We start from the raw sequence: 16,530 nt of genomic DNA on the forward strand, positions 1-16,530 counted from the left end.
AACAAGCTAACCTAAATTAAATATTTAAAATTTATATATACCTAAATTAACCATTTCATAGTATTTTCTTTCATTAACGCGAGTGTTCCACATTTAAATAAAACACTTTTTAATGGATTAAAACGCGTGGAATTGTAACTGTGTGTTTTAACTGTATTTTTACTATAGATTTTTGCGTAAAACTTACATTTTTATTTTTATTTTAGTTAACCCGACGTTTCAAGACCTTTTCAGACCTCCTCAGTCCCCCTGAATACGAGATCTGGAAAGGTCTTGAAACGTCCTGTTAGCTAAAATAAAAATAAAAATGTAACTTTTACACAAAATCCTATTGTAAAAATACAGTAAAAATAACACGCGTTTTAATCCTTTAATAGTGTTTTATTTAAATAACCATTTCAATTGAATACATACTCATAATTAAAGTGGTGGTTAAGGGACCAAAGATACAATAATGTAATTTAATAAATAAAACGGACTCAAATATGTATGTTTAAGAATATATATCTGTTAATTATACTACATAAGGTTTTCTTTAAATTAAATTTGATTTCATTTAATAATTATACATTAAACAATTCCATACGAAGAAGAAGAAAAATGCGATTTGAGCGTCATTTAAGCGTTTCAGTTAACATTGACGAACACAATTTTTTTAAGGATACATAAAACATGATTAACACATTTTTTTATCGCCATCAAATGAAGTTATTCTCTCTCTATTCTATAGTAAAAGTCACATCCAGCATGTCGTGGATCCAGCCCATGTCCTTTCAATACAACGGTTGGTTAGATTAGCCGTAAGAGTTATTGAGCTCAAACGTGTTTACATAAAGTGTGTAATAAAATAGTATAAAAGGTTGGTCAACTCTTTTGTTAGGCAGCTAACTACCTAAAACTATGCAAAGGCTGTCACAAAAATTTGGTGGTACGCATATTTAAAGTAAAAGGTAAGTACTAATTTAATAAAAAATACACTAAGTAGAAAAAAGTTGTGGAATGAAAACACAAATCACGTGCAACAGATTTCATATACGTGAGACGCCTAAATACAAGTACCGGTACGCATCCGAGCGAACCGGTACGACCACAGACCGCAGGACAACTCTCTTTCATATCGCTCCTCTTCGTTTTCCGTATTGTGACCGAGTTGACTTGCTAGTTGCATTTATAATACTTATATCGGCTCTTACTAATTATACTCGTTATATTGAGCCCAGGAATATGTGCCAATTTATTTGCGAAAAGTAGGCGTATCCATAATATTTAGCTTAAGAGCTGCCATACCGTATTTCCAATCGCGTTGAAACTATGATAACAGATTGTTTGCAACTCCGCGAACGTTATTATCAAATTCAAATTATATACTCTTATTCTACTATAAAAATGAGCCACAATTAGGCATTAAGCCAGTAGACCAAGTTAAGTGCTAGTATATTATAAAAAATTGTAAAATTATACATGTTTTTATTAACTTTGCAAACAATATTAAAACTAACTAAATTTTAACTACTATAATTCATGACTGTTTCACTCGGAGTCATCTTCAGGCTCGGCTTGGAAGGCCTTAGCTGGTGGATGCAGCATCTTGGTGCGTGCTGCTAACTTCAGCGTGGCAGGCCCGAGCCTACCCTTTGGCAATTCAGGCCCCGGTGGAGCGCCCAGACCAGACTTACCTTCGTTGCTTACAAGAGGTATCTGAGAACAAAAATAACATTAAAATATTTGACACAGTTTGATCTATCGCAACACTAGTGAACACAGAAATGAAATATAGTTTTAACCTAATGTAATTTAATTTAACGTTGCCCCGTAGGAATTTAATTATTAAACATGCCTGCCACTCGATAACTTTCTGACTTAGAATACGAACTGGCGGATAATTAATACTGGAAACCGATAAAAATGTTTAAGCCGGTTAACGTTTAAGACAATAGAGAACTTATTAAAAACTAAACAATCTAATTATATGTATAAAATAATATGTATTACTCGTGAGATACATTGTGTTATTAATAAAATAAAATACATACACTGTGTTTTCATGAATGTGACGGCCGAGTTAATCTATTTATTTAAAAGATAAAATATTTTCAATTTTAATATGGTCACTATAACATTTTGTTAGGTTAGCTACTTATGTAATAGCTCAAGACAGAAGGGCCCTTAAGTTGGGACTAAACATACTTGGTATTACATGGATCTCACAAGTTTTTACGGTAGAAGAACCGAGTTGCGAGACTAGTTTTTTTTTACAATTTATGTTTGTGCTGGTGTAGGTAATCACCAACATCCCATATTATACTAAAAACACCCTTCTCCTAAACACGCTGCATCTTATGGTATGAATATTACTCAAAGGGTTCAGCAAGTTTCGCAGTATAACCGAACAAATAAACCAGTTCTCCATTCCTAGATATATATTGTAAATATTATAGAACAGTAAGCGTAGCAGGCAGCCCTTAGACAAACATCGTAAATTATCTTCTTGAAAACACTTGGGCGATAAACGGCTTAATTAATAATCCAACCGTGTATTTATGTAAAAGGTTAAAAAGGACACCGAGTGAAATGGCCTGTGACTACATCTAACCTTTGATAAGTGGCCATGTTGTAGTAGTATCTTTATTTTTTATGGAATAACATACCCAACGAGCCATTGGCGATGGTATTGCCTACAATATCAATAACGGCTTGGAAACAGCTGGTTATGAGCTTACAATAAACTCCCGTAAGCGCATTTGATGGAAGCCACTTCCAAACTTGTTTATTCAGATTTTCTTTAAATTCTTCTGTAAGTATACCAGTCCTTTTGTATCTTTTTACAAATGTTTCGCGAGCCAATAGGCATTGGGTTTATAATGTACTCAATGTACAAAACTACAATTAATTATAGTTGTTAAATATGTTAATACTGAACAAAAAGGGGAATAGGTTAGGAAAAAAATGATAAAATATAATAGTTAATAAAAATTGACAAATATTTATAATCATTGATTTATCGATAGTTCATCAACTATATATGGCGCGTTTTCGACCGGAGGCACCGGTTGACCTGAAGTGATGCTGTGACCGCGCGCTCTCCGCCCTCTATCTCGAAAACGGTTGACCGTACAAAAATTTTTTGAAACAAAATTTGTAGAGAATTTTGTATTCTACAATATTGATAATAAATACAAAGAGCAAAAAAACCAATAGGAAATGAGATATTTCCAAAAAAAGCGCGAAAAACCGATTTTTGTGACCTTTGACCGTGAAATTTAATAGTTGCTTACACCCTACCATATGTAGGTTTTGAGACAACTTTTAGGGAGTCAATATACAAGTATTTACAGACTAACAGCTGGGTATCTCGAATTCCGAGATTCTTGCCTAATTTAAGCTTAAATGACTGGACTAGTCATATTGTTTTTGGGAAGGGGATAGAAAACTGCTGCACTCTATGAGTCTGGGACCTATGCGTTTCGGAAAGTCGTTAAGCACGGGTGCCAACTGTGGAGCATCCGTTTGAAGCCTATATAGCGATGAAAAAGACCTTCAGTTATGAGCTCTGCGGGATGGCATGCAACGGACAATATGAGTCTGATTTGGCTTTTTCTTGTACCTATCCAGGCTATCCCAGTAGATTTGCCCGAAATAACAACGCTACACGAAGTATAATATATTTTCCACGAGGTTCTAAGTAGTGTTTGTTTGAAAAGGTTTTTCCAAAATTTTATGACATAACAAAAATGAAATATATTTTTGAAAAATTCAAATTTGCTCTCCTAGTCTTAAGACCCTCTGACGAAACAAAAGGTTTATGTTTTTGATTTATTTGTTTAACTATAACCTTTGTTTTGTCGTTATCTTATATATAAAATTCTCGTGTCACAATGTTAGTTACCTTACTCCTCCGAAACGGCTTTACTGATTTTACCAAAATTTTATATGCATATTCAGTAGGTCTGAGAATCGGCTACTATCTATTTTTCATCCCCCTAAATGAAAGGGTGGTTGTTAATTTTTTTGGACATAATTTTTTGTTTTTATTTTTTTATGATACAGCATTAAAAATTACAAACAGCTCTAAATTTTCAACCCTCTACGATGAACCCCTATTATTGTATCGCGATTTTTATATTATTCTGTTCCATCCACAAATCCGCTATAGGGTTGCAAGATGAGAATGGATCTTATACAAATAATACAATAATTGTAGAACGATAAATTTGGTAGGTCTGAGAATCGGTTGCATCTACTTTTTACACCCCAAAAAATTTTTTTTTAATTTATATAGCAATACAACGTTTGCTGGGTCAGCTAGTTTAATCATTAAATCGTAAAACTATCATGATTATCAGAAGTATCGGAAGTAGTTGTAGGAAATCTAAATTGGTCTAAAGATATTACGGAGTGGTATCCAAGCAGAGGTCTTTCCTTTCTGATGTGGTCAGAACAGGTTCGAGAAGGAAAGTGAGGGACAGATTATTCCGGTAAACATTAAGAGAGGTTTTCCTTTACTCTTCAGCAAACTTTATCAAGAGGTAATAACGATTACTAGAGCTAAATTGTATAAGAGAATGAAGAAAAATTTCTTTACATTTTATGTCAAAGATTTTAATTATTATTATTTTATGTTAAAGATTTTAATTTCAATGTTTATCTAATTTTATCCCGTTGCTGTTGAAATTTCGGGACTTCTGAAAATGCTTCTAGTAGTTTTGGCAAAGAACTCTAAAGAGACCAAAACAGACGGAAATCTGACCGACCTTTGACGGGGTTAGTATTTCGTTTTTAACCCACTTCAAAAAGGTCCTCCTTTTCTCTCTTTTTTATTAATATTGAAGGTATAAGGGTTTGCAAAACAGTTGTAATAAATTAAATTTTTAGTTTTTTGATACTTTTCTGTCGTTTTTTTTGGACTTAAGTCGGTTTTTTTAAACGTAGTTTTTGTTGTCGTACGTGATGCACTTTTCGTTGCCATTTATCAATCCCTTCAAAAACTTTACAATTTCATTACAACTCAATTCAGAATCGCAAATTACTACAGGGTTCATAAGGCTTCTTTCAGTAATCTCGTGTGGCCAACACCTCCCCTACAGCCTCGCCTAGTGTCGGATTACTGGGTCTGGAAATCTCGAGGTCTCCCATCCCGCGGTCATATGGAGGGCAAAGCCAAATTAGCTTCGAAAGAAGCACTTTCTGGCACTCTATATGTCCGGTCACATGTGCAGTATTGCTGTCATCTCGGGTCTGGCGCACCCCAGTATCAGTATCGATTTGCCCGCATGCAACTCAGATTTTTCGGGACGATACGACATGGGTACCTTTACTTAGTTCTTAGCATGTACAGGTTGCCCTGAGCTTATATAACACAGTAACCATAAAAAAGTTAAAAAATCTCATTCCAAAGCAGGCGTAGAATTCATTGCGAGTTGCTTATATCCCATACAAAACACCAAATTCATATTTACATATATATACTTCATTATATTATGTAATTGATCACAATAGCTGTAAGTAAGTAAATTATTCGCATGTGTTTATAAATACGATATCACCAAAACGGAAACGGATTGAAATAATAATCTCCCATCACCATATTTTAATTGTGATTTAATATATATGAATCGCCGGTTTTCATATAGCTCAGTAATAAGTTAAATTGAATAATAATACCATAATTATTTTAAAATAATAAGGATTTAATTGACATAATATTATCTTATATAAATATACACCACTACGTACGGTGAGCCAACTCTCCGTGCAGAGAAAAATATATCTAATGCATTTCTCTAACCCATTTGTATTCCAAAGCTGCGCCTTAATGATAAATGAATTAATAATACACAAGGAACCCGAACCAAGTAGGCAGTTCCAAGAATGATAAGTAGAGCTGATAATAGGCGTAGTTAATTGTCTAGCGCTGGTCTGCAGCGTACAGATAGACGAACGGAAGTGCAGATTTCCTGTCCCATACCGGTCTGGTATCCGCGGGGTCAACGCCATAGATCAAAACAACTCCTTACAGAGCTCGCTCAATGCCACTTCGTGATTCACGATACACATCTATTTGCCAAGCTTACCTAACCAACAATGCATATTTTTAATGCTCCTAGCTCTTTAAATAAATCTGTACACTTGTCAGCACCGATACAGAGGCTCCTTTTTAGGGTTTCTTTTCCGAGACGTGATGCGAACTCTGTTACTAAGGTCCATCTGTCTGTCTGTCAGCAGCCTGTATACCTATCGCAATAGTTAGAAAGCTGAAATTTTTCACAGAAGACTTAATACTATGGCCGCTATTACAACGAAAATTAAATATTAGAATTTATTTATAGTACGGCACCTTTCTGTAAGACTGAGATCTATACAGCGTATTAAGACTACGCTCAGACTTTACTTACGTAAAACGTAGCTGAGTGCATGCTTAGCATTATCTTTGATATCGTATTTATAATAGTTTTAGAGCTGAAATTATGCTAAGACTGCCCAATGCAAAATTCAAGTTCGCGTTTTATCACAGCTAAGTTTAACGTAAGTAAAGTCTTAGCAAAGTTTAAGTACGCTTTATAGATATCAGCCTAAGAGTTCGTTTAATTAAGATTAAGTTTTTTCCGTTTAGTTAAGTACAAAACAAGTGAACTATTTTAAGTCACCACAAGAAGTGATTACAATACAAGAGGTGTTACAAGACCATTGCCAGCCAAGAATTTTTTGTAGGTCGTATTTTAGTAGGTGTCGACCAGCTAAAAAAGCAGGGTGCTCCCTCCATTATAGCTTCCGCCCCGAAGGCCCTGATGGCTTGACCATTTCATGTCACACAAACCATTAATCATGGAATTATATGCTATGTCAAGTTACAGAACTACGTATTTACCTAAAACGGCTTTGCTATACTTTTCTGCCAAAATGTAGAAATTGTAAAATCAGAATAGATTTATACTCAAAATATTTTATAGGTCGTCCAAACAAACGACACTAGACGGACTCGTACGGTCAACTGATGTTAAATGATTTACGTGTAACACCAGACAAGTTTAATATCATTATGTTACTTCTTTATATTATGTTGTTTAAAACTTATTTATCTATATGTATAAAAGATTTCCACCTATTTCTCTCATACTATACTCATCACGGTATCTCTGGAAACATAAGGCGTAGAGACTTATAGACCGGCGGATATTACGAAATTCCACCCGCAAGAGTTTTTTTTATTATGAGCAGAACGTATGTCGGGTCAACTAGTTTTATACAAAACATTGCTGTGCTCTTGCATAGTGTCTTCTATTGTCTACCTATCTAATGTACCTAGCACCATTTTGTATTAAGCTGACCTGCAATAAAAATACTTTGATTTGATTTGGTTTTTGATTTTTATTCGAAAATTGATTTTTAATTCAGGACATTATGCCTCAGATTCTCCTAAGACTTTACAGAAGCGTTGGCGATCTTTTAGGAAAATTAACGCGGTTTTTTCATTTATTTTCTTTGTGGAAGAAAGTTCCTTAAAAACCGCACTATAGAGAGACGCTACACATACAGATGGTGAGAATGACATCTATGTTTGTGGCGTGTCGTGCGAGCGTGGAATTTGTCGGCAGGAATCATGCCAAACAGCTGATTACTCTCCGAGATAAATAACAGACCGATACACGGGGAGTACTAATATCCTAAACACAGGGAAACTTAGTTAGGAGTTAGAGCTCAGCCATGTACTAGATTGTTGTCATAATGTAGACTACATACCTACCACTCCAGCAAAATATTAATTTTCTGGGAAGGCACCAGCTTTTATGTCTGCTTCACATAAAACCTACTGTCTGTATGTGCCTAGGTTCTTTAAGAAGTCCTAGCAATAAAAACTTCGTACCTACTTGTCTAGATGCACTTACCAAATATAAGTATATAGGCTTCTTCTTAATGTTTGTATCTAAAGGTTGTGATGTATAATGTTGTGTAGTAGGTATTATGAGTATGTAGTAGTATGTACATGGCTTTTTTGTATAAAACTTTTTTCTTTTGAGACAAAATAAAATATTTGTATTTATTTGTATTTGTAATGATAAATGTGGTAGAAGTCATTAAATGAAGCGTCTCTACGCCAAGTGATCTAGCCGTTCACAGAGAACTGGATCCTTGACTATTCGAGCAGCTCTGTGTTTCACGCGGTCAAATGGTTCAAGCTGATAGTTTGGTGCCCCAGAACAGAGATTTAGAGCAATACACCATATGTGGCCAACCCTGCGCTTTGTAGTGCGCCAGAATGTGGGCCCAGGCTTCAAGTCTTGCCTTGCTCTTATAGTGTGTCAAGGAGCGGTGATATGGCAAATAGTTTTTTAGTGATTACCTCGCAAAGTCTTCTGGGATTCAATGGAACTATTGCCATTTTTCCTATTCCGCGACCTTCTAAAGAGAGAACTCGAAAGAAAATACAAGTGTCTTCTTTAATATATTCTAGTCTAGTCTAGAGACTGTGATAGCTGTGAGGACGTCTAAAAAAATTAAGGCTGACAGTTAACCTCTATTTTGACAGATAAGACGACCGACAGACGTAAGACGTTAAGACGTAGCTTGTCACGCACACTAAAGTAACAAACTTAGCCTGTTTTACGTATAAATTTCTAAGATATTTTCATTGATTCGAGTAAAAGCAGTATACTTAATGATACAAAATGGCTTTATCGCTTAATGTAAAAAAAATTAAAAATCTCTTGAAATATATGACGGTCGGCTACTAAACATGCCGTGTTAGAATTTTAATTACAAATTAAAATAAGCTCGCCGTACACGTCCATCTCGTACGTAAATTTGGGTTCGGATGAGACAAGTTCCTTTAATTACGACTCCCGCCTTTATTACTTTATAATAGGCCCTCGATTTTAAGGCTTCTTTATGTAAAATGTTTAAGTCTGGCCAATTTTTTAAGGACGAAATAAAACTTGATGAGTATACGAAAGTGTTGAGTGGACATTGAATATAAAACACGCTGTTATGGAGGCGGCATTTTATGAAATACTTTTATTAAAATCTAAGCAAAAGCCCATAAGATTATTTTTTGTCTTCGATACAAAAAGCTATGACATTCAAGTTCGTATGTTATTCAACAAAGGTCCCAGGTTCGAATCCCGGTAGGTGCAAACCTTTATATCGATGAATATGGATGTTAGTTTCTGAGTCATGGATGTTTATATGTATTTCTGTATGTTTAAATAAGAATATTGTATTAAATATATCGTTGTCTTGCAACCCATAGCACAGGCTATGCCTAATTTGGGGTAAGATAATTTGTGTAAAAGTATGTCAATATCTATATTTCTTGTGTGCGTGTGTTTGTCACTGAACTCCTCCTAGACGGCTGGACCGATTTTGATGAAATTTTTTGTGTGAGTTCAAGGGGATTCGAGGATGGTTTAGATTTACAATTGAACTACCTCCTAAACGGCTAGACCGATTTTATGATATTTTTGTGTGTTCCAGTGAATTTGAGATTGGCGTGTGACTTCAGGTGGATTCGAGAATGGTTTAGATTCACAATCAAACTACCTCCTAAACGGCTGGACCGATTTTGATGATTTTTTTGTTTGTTTCAGTGAATTTGAGATTGGTTTAGATTCTCAATTCCGTCCATATAATATAATTCTCCTGCTCATGTGTATGTTAGTGAATTCCTCATAACAGCTGGACCGATTTTTCAGATTTAAGACGTGTGTACAGGACAACGTCTGTTGGGTCCACTAGTTATATTATATATTAATATTATATTTAAAGCGTTTATACGTAGTTTGATAGCAACAGCTGAGCGCTCATACCAACTGAGGTAACCGTCCGAGTGAAGCATTGATCGTAAATCTTGGTATGTCTTGTTCAACTCTCAAAGTCAAAAGTCAAAGTCAAATAAACTTTATTCAACTAGGCTTAAACTAAGCGCTTTTGAATCGTCACTATAAATATATTTTTTAAATTACTGAAACTAACACATGCTCGGAAAAAGTAGAGCTCGTGAGAAGAACATACAAGAAACTCAACGGGCACTCTTTTCAATCAATCAACTTTACAGTGTCTGTAATATAAAAAGAAATGTAAATGATCCAATATATGAATCGTGGTCAAAGTTAAATGCGTTTTAAATATAAAATATTTCGTAAAAAGTAATAAAGATAACAAAATATAATAAAAACTGTATAAATATAAATTATCCTAAATTGGATGCATGAACCTTTAGAGATTTAATGTTTGTGTAAGAATGCCTTGAGAACATGATGATTGTGATTACTGTCATAATTAGTAATCGCATCCAATTAACACAATTACTTACTAAAAAGGCATAAAAGCCATTTATTTTCTCAAAATTGATTCCTTTAGAATTCTTTTTGATGTCATTTCTTATACTACTAGATACTACTACCGCTTCGGAAACAAATGGCGCACTGAGAGAGAAGAAGCGGCGCAAGAAACTCTCCCAGCATTCTTTTTTTTGCGCTCTTTTCAATAAAAATGTACAATATTGTACAGTCGCTATAAAATAATCACAATCTAGTCCCAGGCTGTCCGATCATTTAGACTAACTATAGCTGGTCGACCAAGCACCACAAGCAACACCTGTTCACGAGTTGACGCATAGACCAGCTATCCAGCCAAGCTGTGGAGTAGTAGGATTTACCACAGAGCCATTTATTAATAAAACATTTAAATTTATTTATAGATAATGCCTGAACAGAGGGACTTCATTATACACGTGTATATTTGTGTATACCTTTACCCTTAAAGCTTAAAGTATGTATCTTATAAAGCCTACTAGAATTATTTACAAGCAATCACTTATTTCTAGTGTTATAATAATGAAAATTTTTGTTCACTAGAACTTGCCAACTATGGCAGGAGACATGCGAGTCACGATTGTCGACATATGAGTAATATTTTCAACAGCTGATTGGTGCGCAGGCGCATATATTATGATGGTACGATGCAGTTTAGATAACTGGCGCACCCAGACCGTTTCACTGACTGCATACAAGAGATGCGTCTAGATACCGTCTTAATTTAGTAATTTATAGAGTATTATACATCCTTTGTGTCAACCTCTATAGTTATTATATAATTAAAATCTATTTTGTTTTTGTTTGGAAATTGTATGTAGTTTCAGATGTGGAAATTTACTGCGTGGGATGAAAACTTGTAAATAAGTCTTCGGGCTCAAATCATAGAGGAGAGGATTTACTGTTTGGCGGCGAAGGACAACAGGCGAAGTTTTCTCTTTTAGCGCGTTGGCGCTATCGACTGCGACTCTTAAAATTATTCTATGAAACTAACACCTATATTATTTGCTTGCCCGAATGAGTTTTACTTGATCTTTCTAAATAAAAGTAGTTAAAATAAATCGAAAATATCAAACTACTTCTCAATTACAAATAAATCTCCATCATAACCCGATAGTCGGAATAGGTTATTTCATTGCACAGAATGTAGAGACATTTCGCAACCGCAACATTTATCTGTCCGCAATAAATTGGGACAATTTCATAAATCGCCAGATACAGAAATATAATTACTACAAATTGCGTACCCGTGGCCGACTCTAAGGAATTTCGACGTGACTAAGTGAGTTACCGGTGAGTATTGTCCTTTACGGGTTCGCCTACGTAATGATTCCGAAAACCGATCCAGCTATGCGTCGCTCGTTGCGTCGGCGGCGTCCGTCGGCGATGTGATATTTAAAATATTGAAGCACTGATATGTTTTCCTGGAATCGTTGTTTTTTGAAGTCAATGACGACAGCCAGAGCGCAATTTGCTTCCGAATCGTTAGTAATGATTTCTGATGATGTTTCTACAAGGATAGTTTCAGGGTAAGTGGGTATAGAAATAAATGGAAACTGGTTTGACAATCAGTTAGTTAAATAAGGTAAAAAGCGTTTATATAGATCATGCATAAATACGTATTCAAAGGATTGGGGAAATTATTTAAAAAGAAAGACAGTTAACTGACATTGATACGGCGCCACTAGTTTAGTTATTTCCATTGTATTATGTCCTACTAGCTGACCCGGCAAACGTTGTTTTGCCACATAAATTGTATTGATCTTGTGATATAGGCACATAAATGAATTTGCTAGAAACTGTCATAACAATAATGTTAACAGGAACAGACGTAAACTTATAATGCCTACTACTTCGAGTTAGTAAGTCTTTTGTGGGGCGATGTATATGATTTTACAACAGGATCCCAGAAAATGTTCAAAACAAAAGTAATACTATATCCAAAAGAATTATTAAAAAAAGTTTGTGTGGTAAAAGTTACAATAACATAAATTACTTTCTTAATGATGCCATAGATTGGGAATGGAGTGACCGCCCTCAGGCTATTAAATAATAAGTTTTATTGTACAATATTACTTTGTAAACATATTTATTCGATGAAAAAAAAAAGCCCGCTGAGTTTGTTGCGCCCATTCTTCTCAGGTCTGAGGCATTCTTTTTGGAATGGGTGGTAGTTTTTGACTTTCAATAAGTGATGTCACAAATTATTTTGAATAAAAATATTTGAATTTGAATTTATCTTTCAATCCTTTCAGTAGTATTTATGATCATGGTTCTTGCGCGACTACTTTACTCTCGAATACGCTCTCCAACCGCGGATGGAATCACGCGCACATAATCAAGGAACGATGAAAGTCATATCATTATTTGGATTACATCTGCAGTCTACATGGATGGAATCAAGTAAGGTCCCCCTGATCGAGCGCTGGATTACATTCGTCTAGAATTCGACCATTTCAAGTTCAGTTAGACTGTTCAGCTTCTAATGGGAATTAAGTCGAAATTGCTTATTAAGTATAAGAATTCGATCGTTTCGTGACAAGTTTGCCTGCGAATCAGAAATGAGGAGATTCGTAGGAGAACCAAAGTTACCGACATAGTCCAAATGATTGCGAAACTGAAGTGGCGGTGGGCAGGGCACATAGTTCGACGGACAGATGGCCGTTGGGGCAGTAAGGTCCTCGAATGGCGACCACATACCGGAAGACGTAGTGTTGGTAGGCCCCCCATAAGATGGACCCACGATCTGATCAAGATCGCCGGAATACGTTGGATGAGAGCAGCGCAGGATCGTAATCTTCGGGGGAGGCCTTCGTCCAGCAGTGGACGTCTTCCGGCTGATGATGATGTATATAAAATATGTAATATTATTAAGTTTATCTAACGAATATTACATATTGATTTTGATTGCGACAATCTTGAGCTCGTGTTTTCTAATTTGTAAGAACCTATAGAATGAATGAATTGTTAAAATAACTTTCAACACTTGCGATAAACTTTACCTATGACTAAACGGACACTCCTTAGATATTCATTGAAGGCAACCGAAATAGCAATAAGGCAAGCTAAAAATTACCTAGCCAAAATTGACATAAGTGATTGACAAAAACCCTTAACACATTCTCCAACTCCGGCTGAGAAAAGGTAGCTTATTCCCTTATTTTCCACACCTCCAAGAGCAGTAACTGTTAGGACGTATATCTGAACACAAGCGGGGCACAATTATAGATCTCCGGAATGAAGTGCTACAGCTCTCAAATATAAAAATAATAAATCAAAATAACTTCTAATTTAATTAAATCCGAGCAATGGTATTTTTTATCATATTAAGGAACGCGACGAACAAGACGTTCAGCTGATGGTAATTGATACGCCCTGCTCATTCTGAAACCCAAAAATTCTGAGCAGCACTACTAATTGCGCTCGTCATCTGAAGTCTTAAGTATGTCGAGTTAAGTCTTATTTGCCCAATAATTTCACTAGCTACGGCGCCCTTCAAGCCGAAACACAATAATGCTTACACATTACTGCTTCACGACAGAAATAGGCGCCGTTGTGGTACCCATAATCTAGCCGGCATCCGTGCAAAGGAGCCTCCCACTGGTATATTCTCACATGTAAGTCTTCCTGCACGAATTCGATCGGATACTCATCTACTTTAATAATTTCTGTGAAATTTCACAGCAAAAATCGCTACTACTAACACATACAATTAAATAAAACTATTCCAACGAATGCAGCCACCATCCTATACCATTAAATATAAACTCTGGGCCTTATTGCACTGGCGTAAAATAAAATTGGTTTTACATTATTATATTTTAACCGGATCTCTTACGTGACGAGCGAAATGCAAAGATGACGGAACAAATAAAAAACATAAAGACGATATTCTCTGTTAAACTGTAAAGTCACCGCGATTAAAATGGCAAAGAACCGCCAAGTTTGAGTCTAACTCATACACTAGGGGTTTCTTTTCAAAGTCTCTTATAGTATAAACTATATTGCTTTTTATATTTCAAAGTCTATTAATATTAAAGTAATTTATTTAATGTTATGCAAGTTTTAAAACAAAGATTAGGTATTGTAAGAAGGAGTTCTTATCCGCCTAATATTTAATATTTATAATAAATATGTTTAATAGAAAGTGAAAGTGAATAATGTTTAATTATTTTAATTCTGCAACGACCCCGCGTGTGAGAGAGGACTCACGCGCTACAGTATATAAATAATAGCTTATATACAGGTTGGATAACAAAAGGTTATATATGTTAAATCCGGGTCAATAGTACGAAATATCAACGACACACAAACGTCAAAGTGACGTCTACAGAGCGCAAATTGGAAGGGGGAAATTCACTATCAAGGGGCAACCTATAGTCTCGATTCAGTGTGATACTATCAATTTCACGAGGCGACACTAGCCTAGGGCAGTCCCTACACACTACACTATACACTGTACTGTGTATATTAACTTGTGTCGACACGCCCTAGACTTCTAATTTGGCCTTATATGATTAAAAGAGGATCAGATTCCAGAGCCCCAGGGGCGTATATTTTTAAGCGGTTATCTACAAGAATGTTACCATATTAACAAAAAAACAACCGACTTCAACAACACTATTCCAAAACAATAGATATAACTGTGCACTTAAAAGTAAAAAAATAATTGCGTATTTTTATAGAATCTAATTAATTAATCCAATTCTAGTTATGATTATTGTTATATTTGGAATCGAAAAACGAATACGTAAAAGGACTACTTTATCATATTCGATTTCTTTCTACAGAACTACATTACGAGGATGATGTGCTCTATATGAACGCGCTATAATAATAATAATAATATAATTTTGACAGCCAATGTCTATTCATTGTATTTTCAAAACTATGCACTACATTTAAAACAATATTGGAACTATTACTAATGCGGTCTCTAATGGAAAATATATTTTTTCTAATTATAATAATAATATAATATTGACACACACTTTTACACAAACTATCTTGCCCCAAACTAGGCGTAGCCTGTACTATGGGTACAAGACAACGACATATTTAATACAATATATGTACTTACTTAAACATACAAAAATACATATAAACATCCATGACTCCGAAACAAACATCTATATTCATCATATCTATGATTGCTCTAGCTTAGTAGTCAGGGTCACTAACCATTCGGCTATATGGGTCGTCTAATTAATGCATAAAAATCATTTACTCTAACATTTAGGAAGCTCAACAATAACGCTGCATTTATATGTTGTATACACACATAATAATTAAATTTATTAACATAAAAAGTAAAGGTTATTGATAATCTCAACATAATTTAGTTTCTTCATTACCTGTCGTCTATCCCAGTATCCGGGCATAATTTATATAATGTGTCAGGACCAAATTCTCTAGAGCCATTTGCCCCGTCTATGTACGGAACCCTAAGTATTGTATCAATACCATTCTTTATGTAAAACTGTAAAGTCAGCTCAATTAAGATTGCAAAGAGCTCGATACTTTACACAATCACCGACGACCCACAAAACTATAACCCAGTGTTTACGCGAGACAGAATATAATATCGATAAACGCAGCCGTAAAGTATCGATATAAATGCTTCGAGACAATATTTTGCCCGTTTGACAGTTACCACGGCACTTAGGCGCCGAAACGTGCCAAGCCGCGGGAATATAAAATCCATTCTCAATAAAAACTCGGAATATGAACCGTTGGTTTTTTACTATTTTCAATCGATTGCAAATGCAAATTGAATTCGCGCTGTGTGTTTTGTAGGAGATATCTGTTATGAGCCATTAATGAACAGGCGTAAAGAAGAAAAAGATGAGATTCACGGATTCCAGCTTGTAAAATACTTTCATATAAAATATTTCTTGAAGGAGAAATCTCGCGTTATTATAATATTTTAATCGAGAACATTATTTGTTTAGTAAAATTAAATATTTAGTATTTAGCAAGATTTCATTGACTTCACAACACAGTGTCTTCACGGCCGACTGAGATTGATAGAAGACAGAGAGAAGCTTTTAGAAATAATAATTAATGGTAAAGCTGTAAGGGACACTGTTATCTGCCTATCGGAAGAAATGTAAGCGTTTTGGTCTCGTCTAAATCTTTATTTTGCGATATTCGCTAGGCACAAAAAAATAAAAAATGATTTTTTTTGGGTTTTCTTGGCTGTAAATACATTTCTGCACCTCTA

At 35.1% G+C, this 16,530-nt stretch overlaps 1 protein-coding gene across 2 annotated transcripts in view; it reads right to left on the minus strand.

Moving 5' to 3' along the window:
• Nucleotides 1-521: 521 nt before the first annotated feature.
• Nucleotides 522-16,530, minus strand: part of LOC126972149 (angiogenic factor with G patch and FHA domains 1) — a 48,843-nt gene continuing 32,834 nt past the window's right edge. The window contains exon 10 of one of the 2 annotated variants that reach the window (XM_050818734.1): nt 522-1,698. In XM_050818734.1, coding sequence (XP_050674691.1) covers nt 1,531-1,698 — 168 coding nt within the window. In that variant the 3' untranslated portion in view covers nt 522-1,530. The remainder of the gene's footprint in view (nt 1,699-16,530) is intronic. The other variant, XM_050818733.1, reaches the window with a different exon arrangement.

Source organism: Leptidea sinapis, chromosome 25 (assembly GCF_905404315.1).
Source record: "Leptidea sinapis chromosome 25, ilLepSina1.1, whole genome shotgun sequence".
In the NCBI taxonomy this organism is placed as follows: domain Eukaryota; kingdom Metazoa; phylum Arthropoda; class Insecta; order Lepidoptera; family Pieridae; genus Leptidea; species Leptidea sinapis.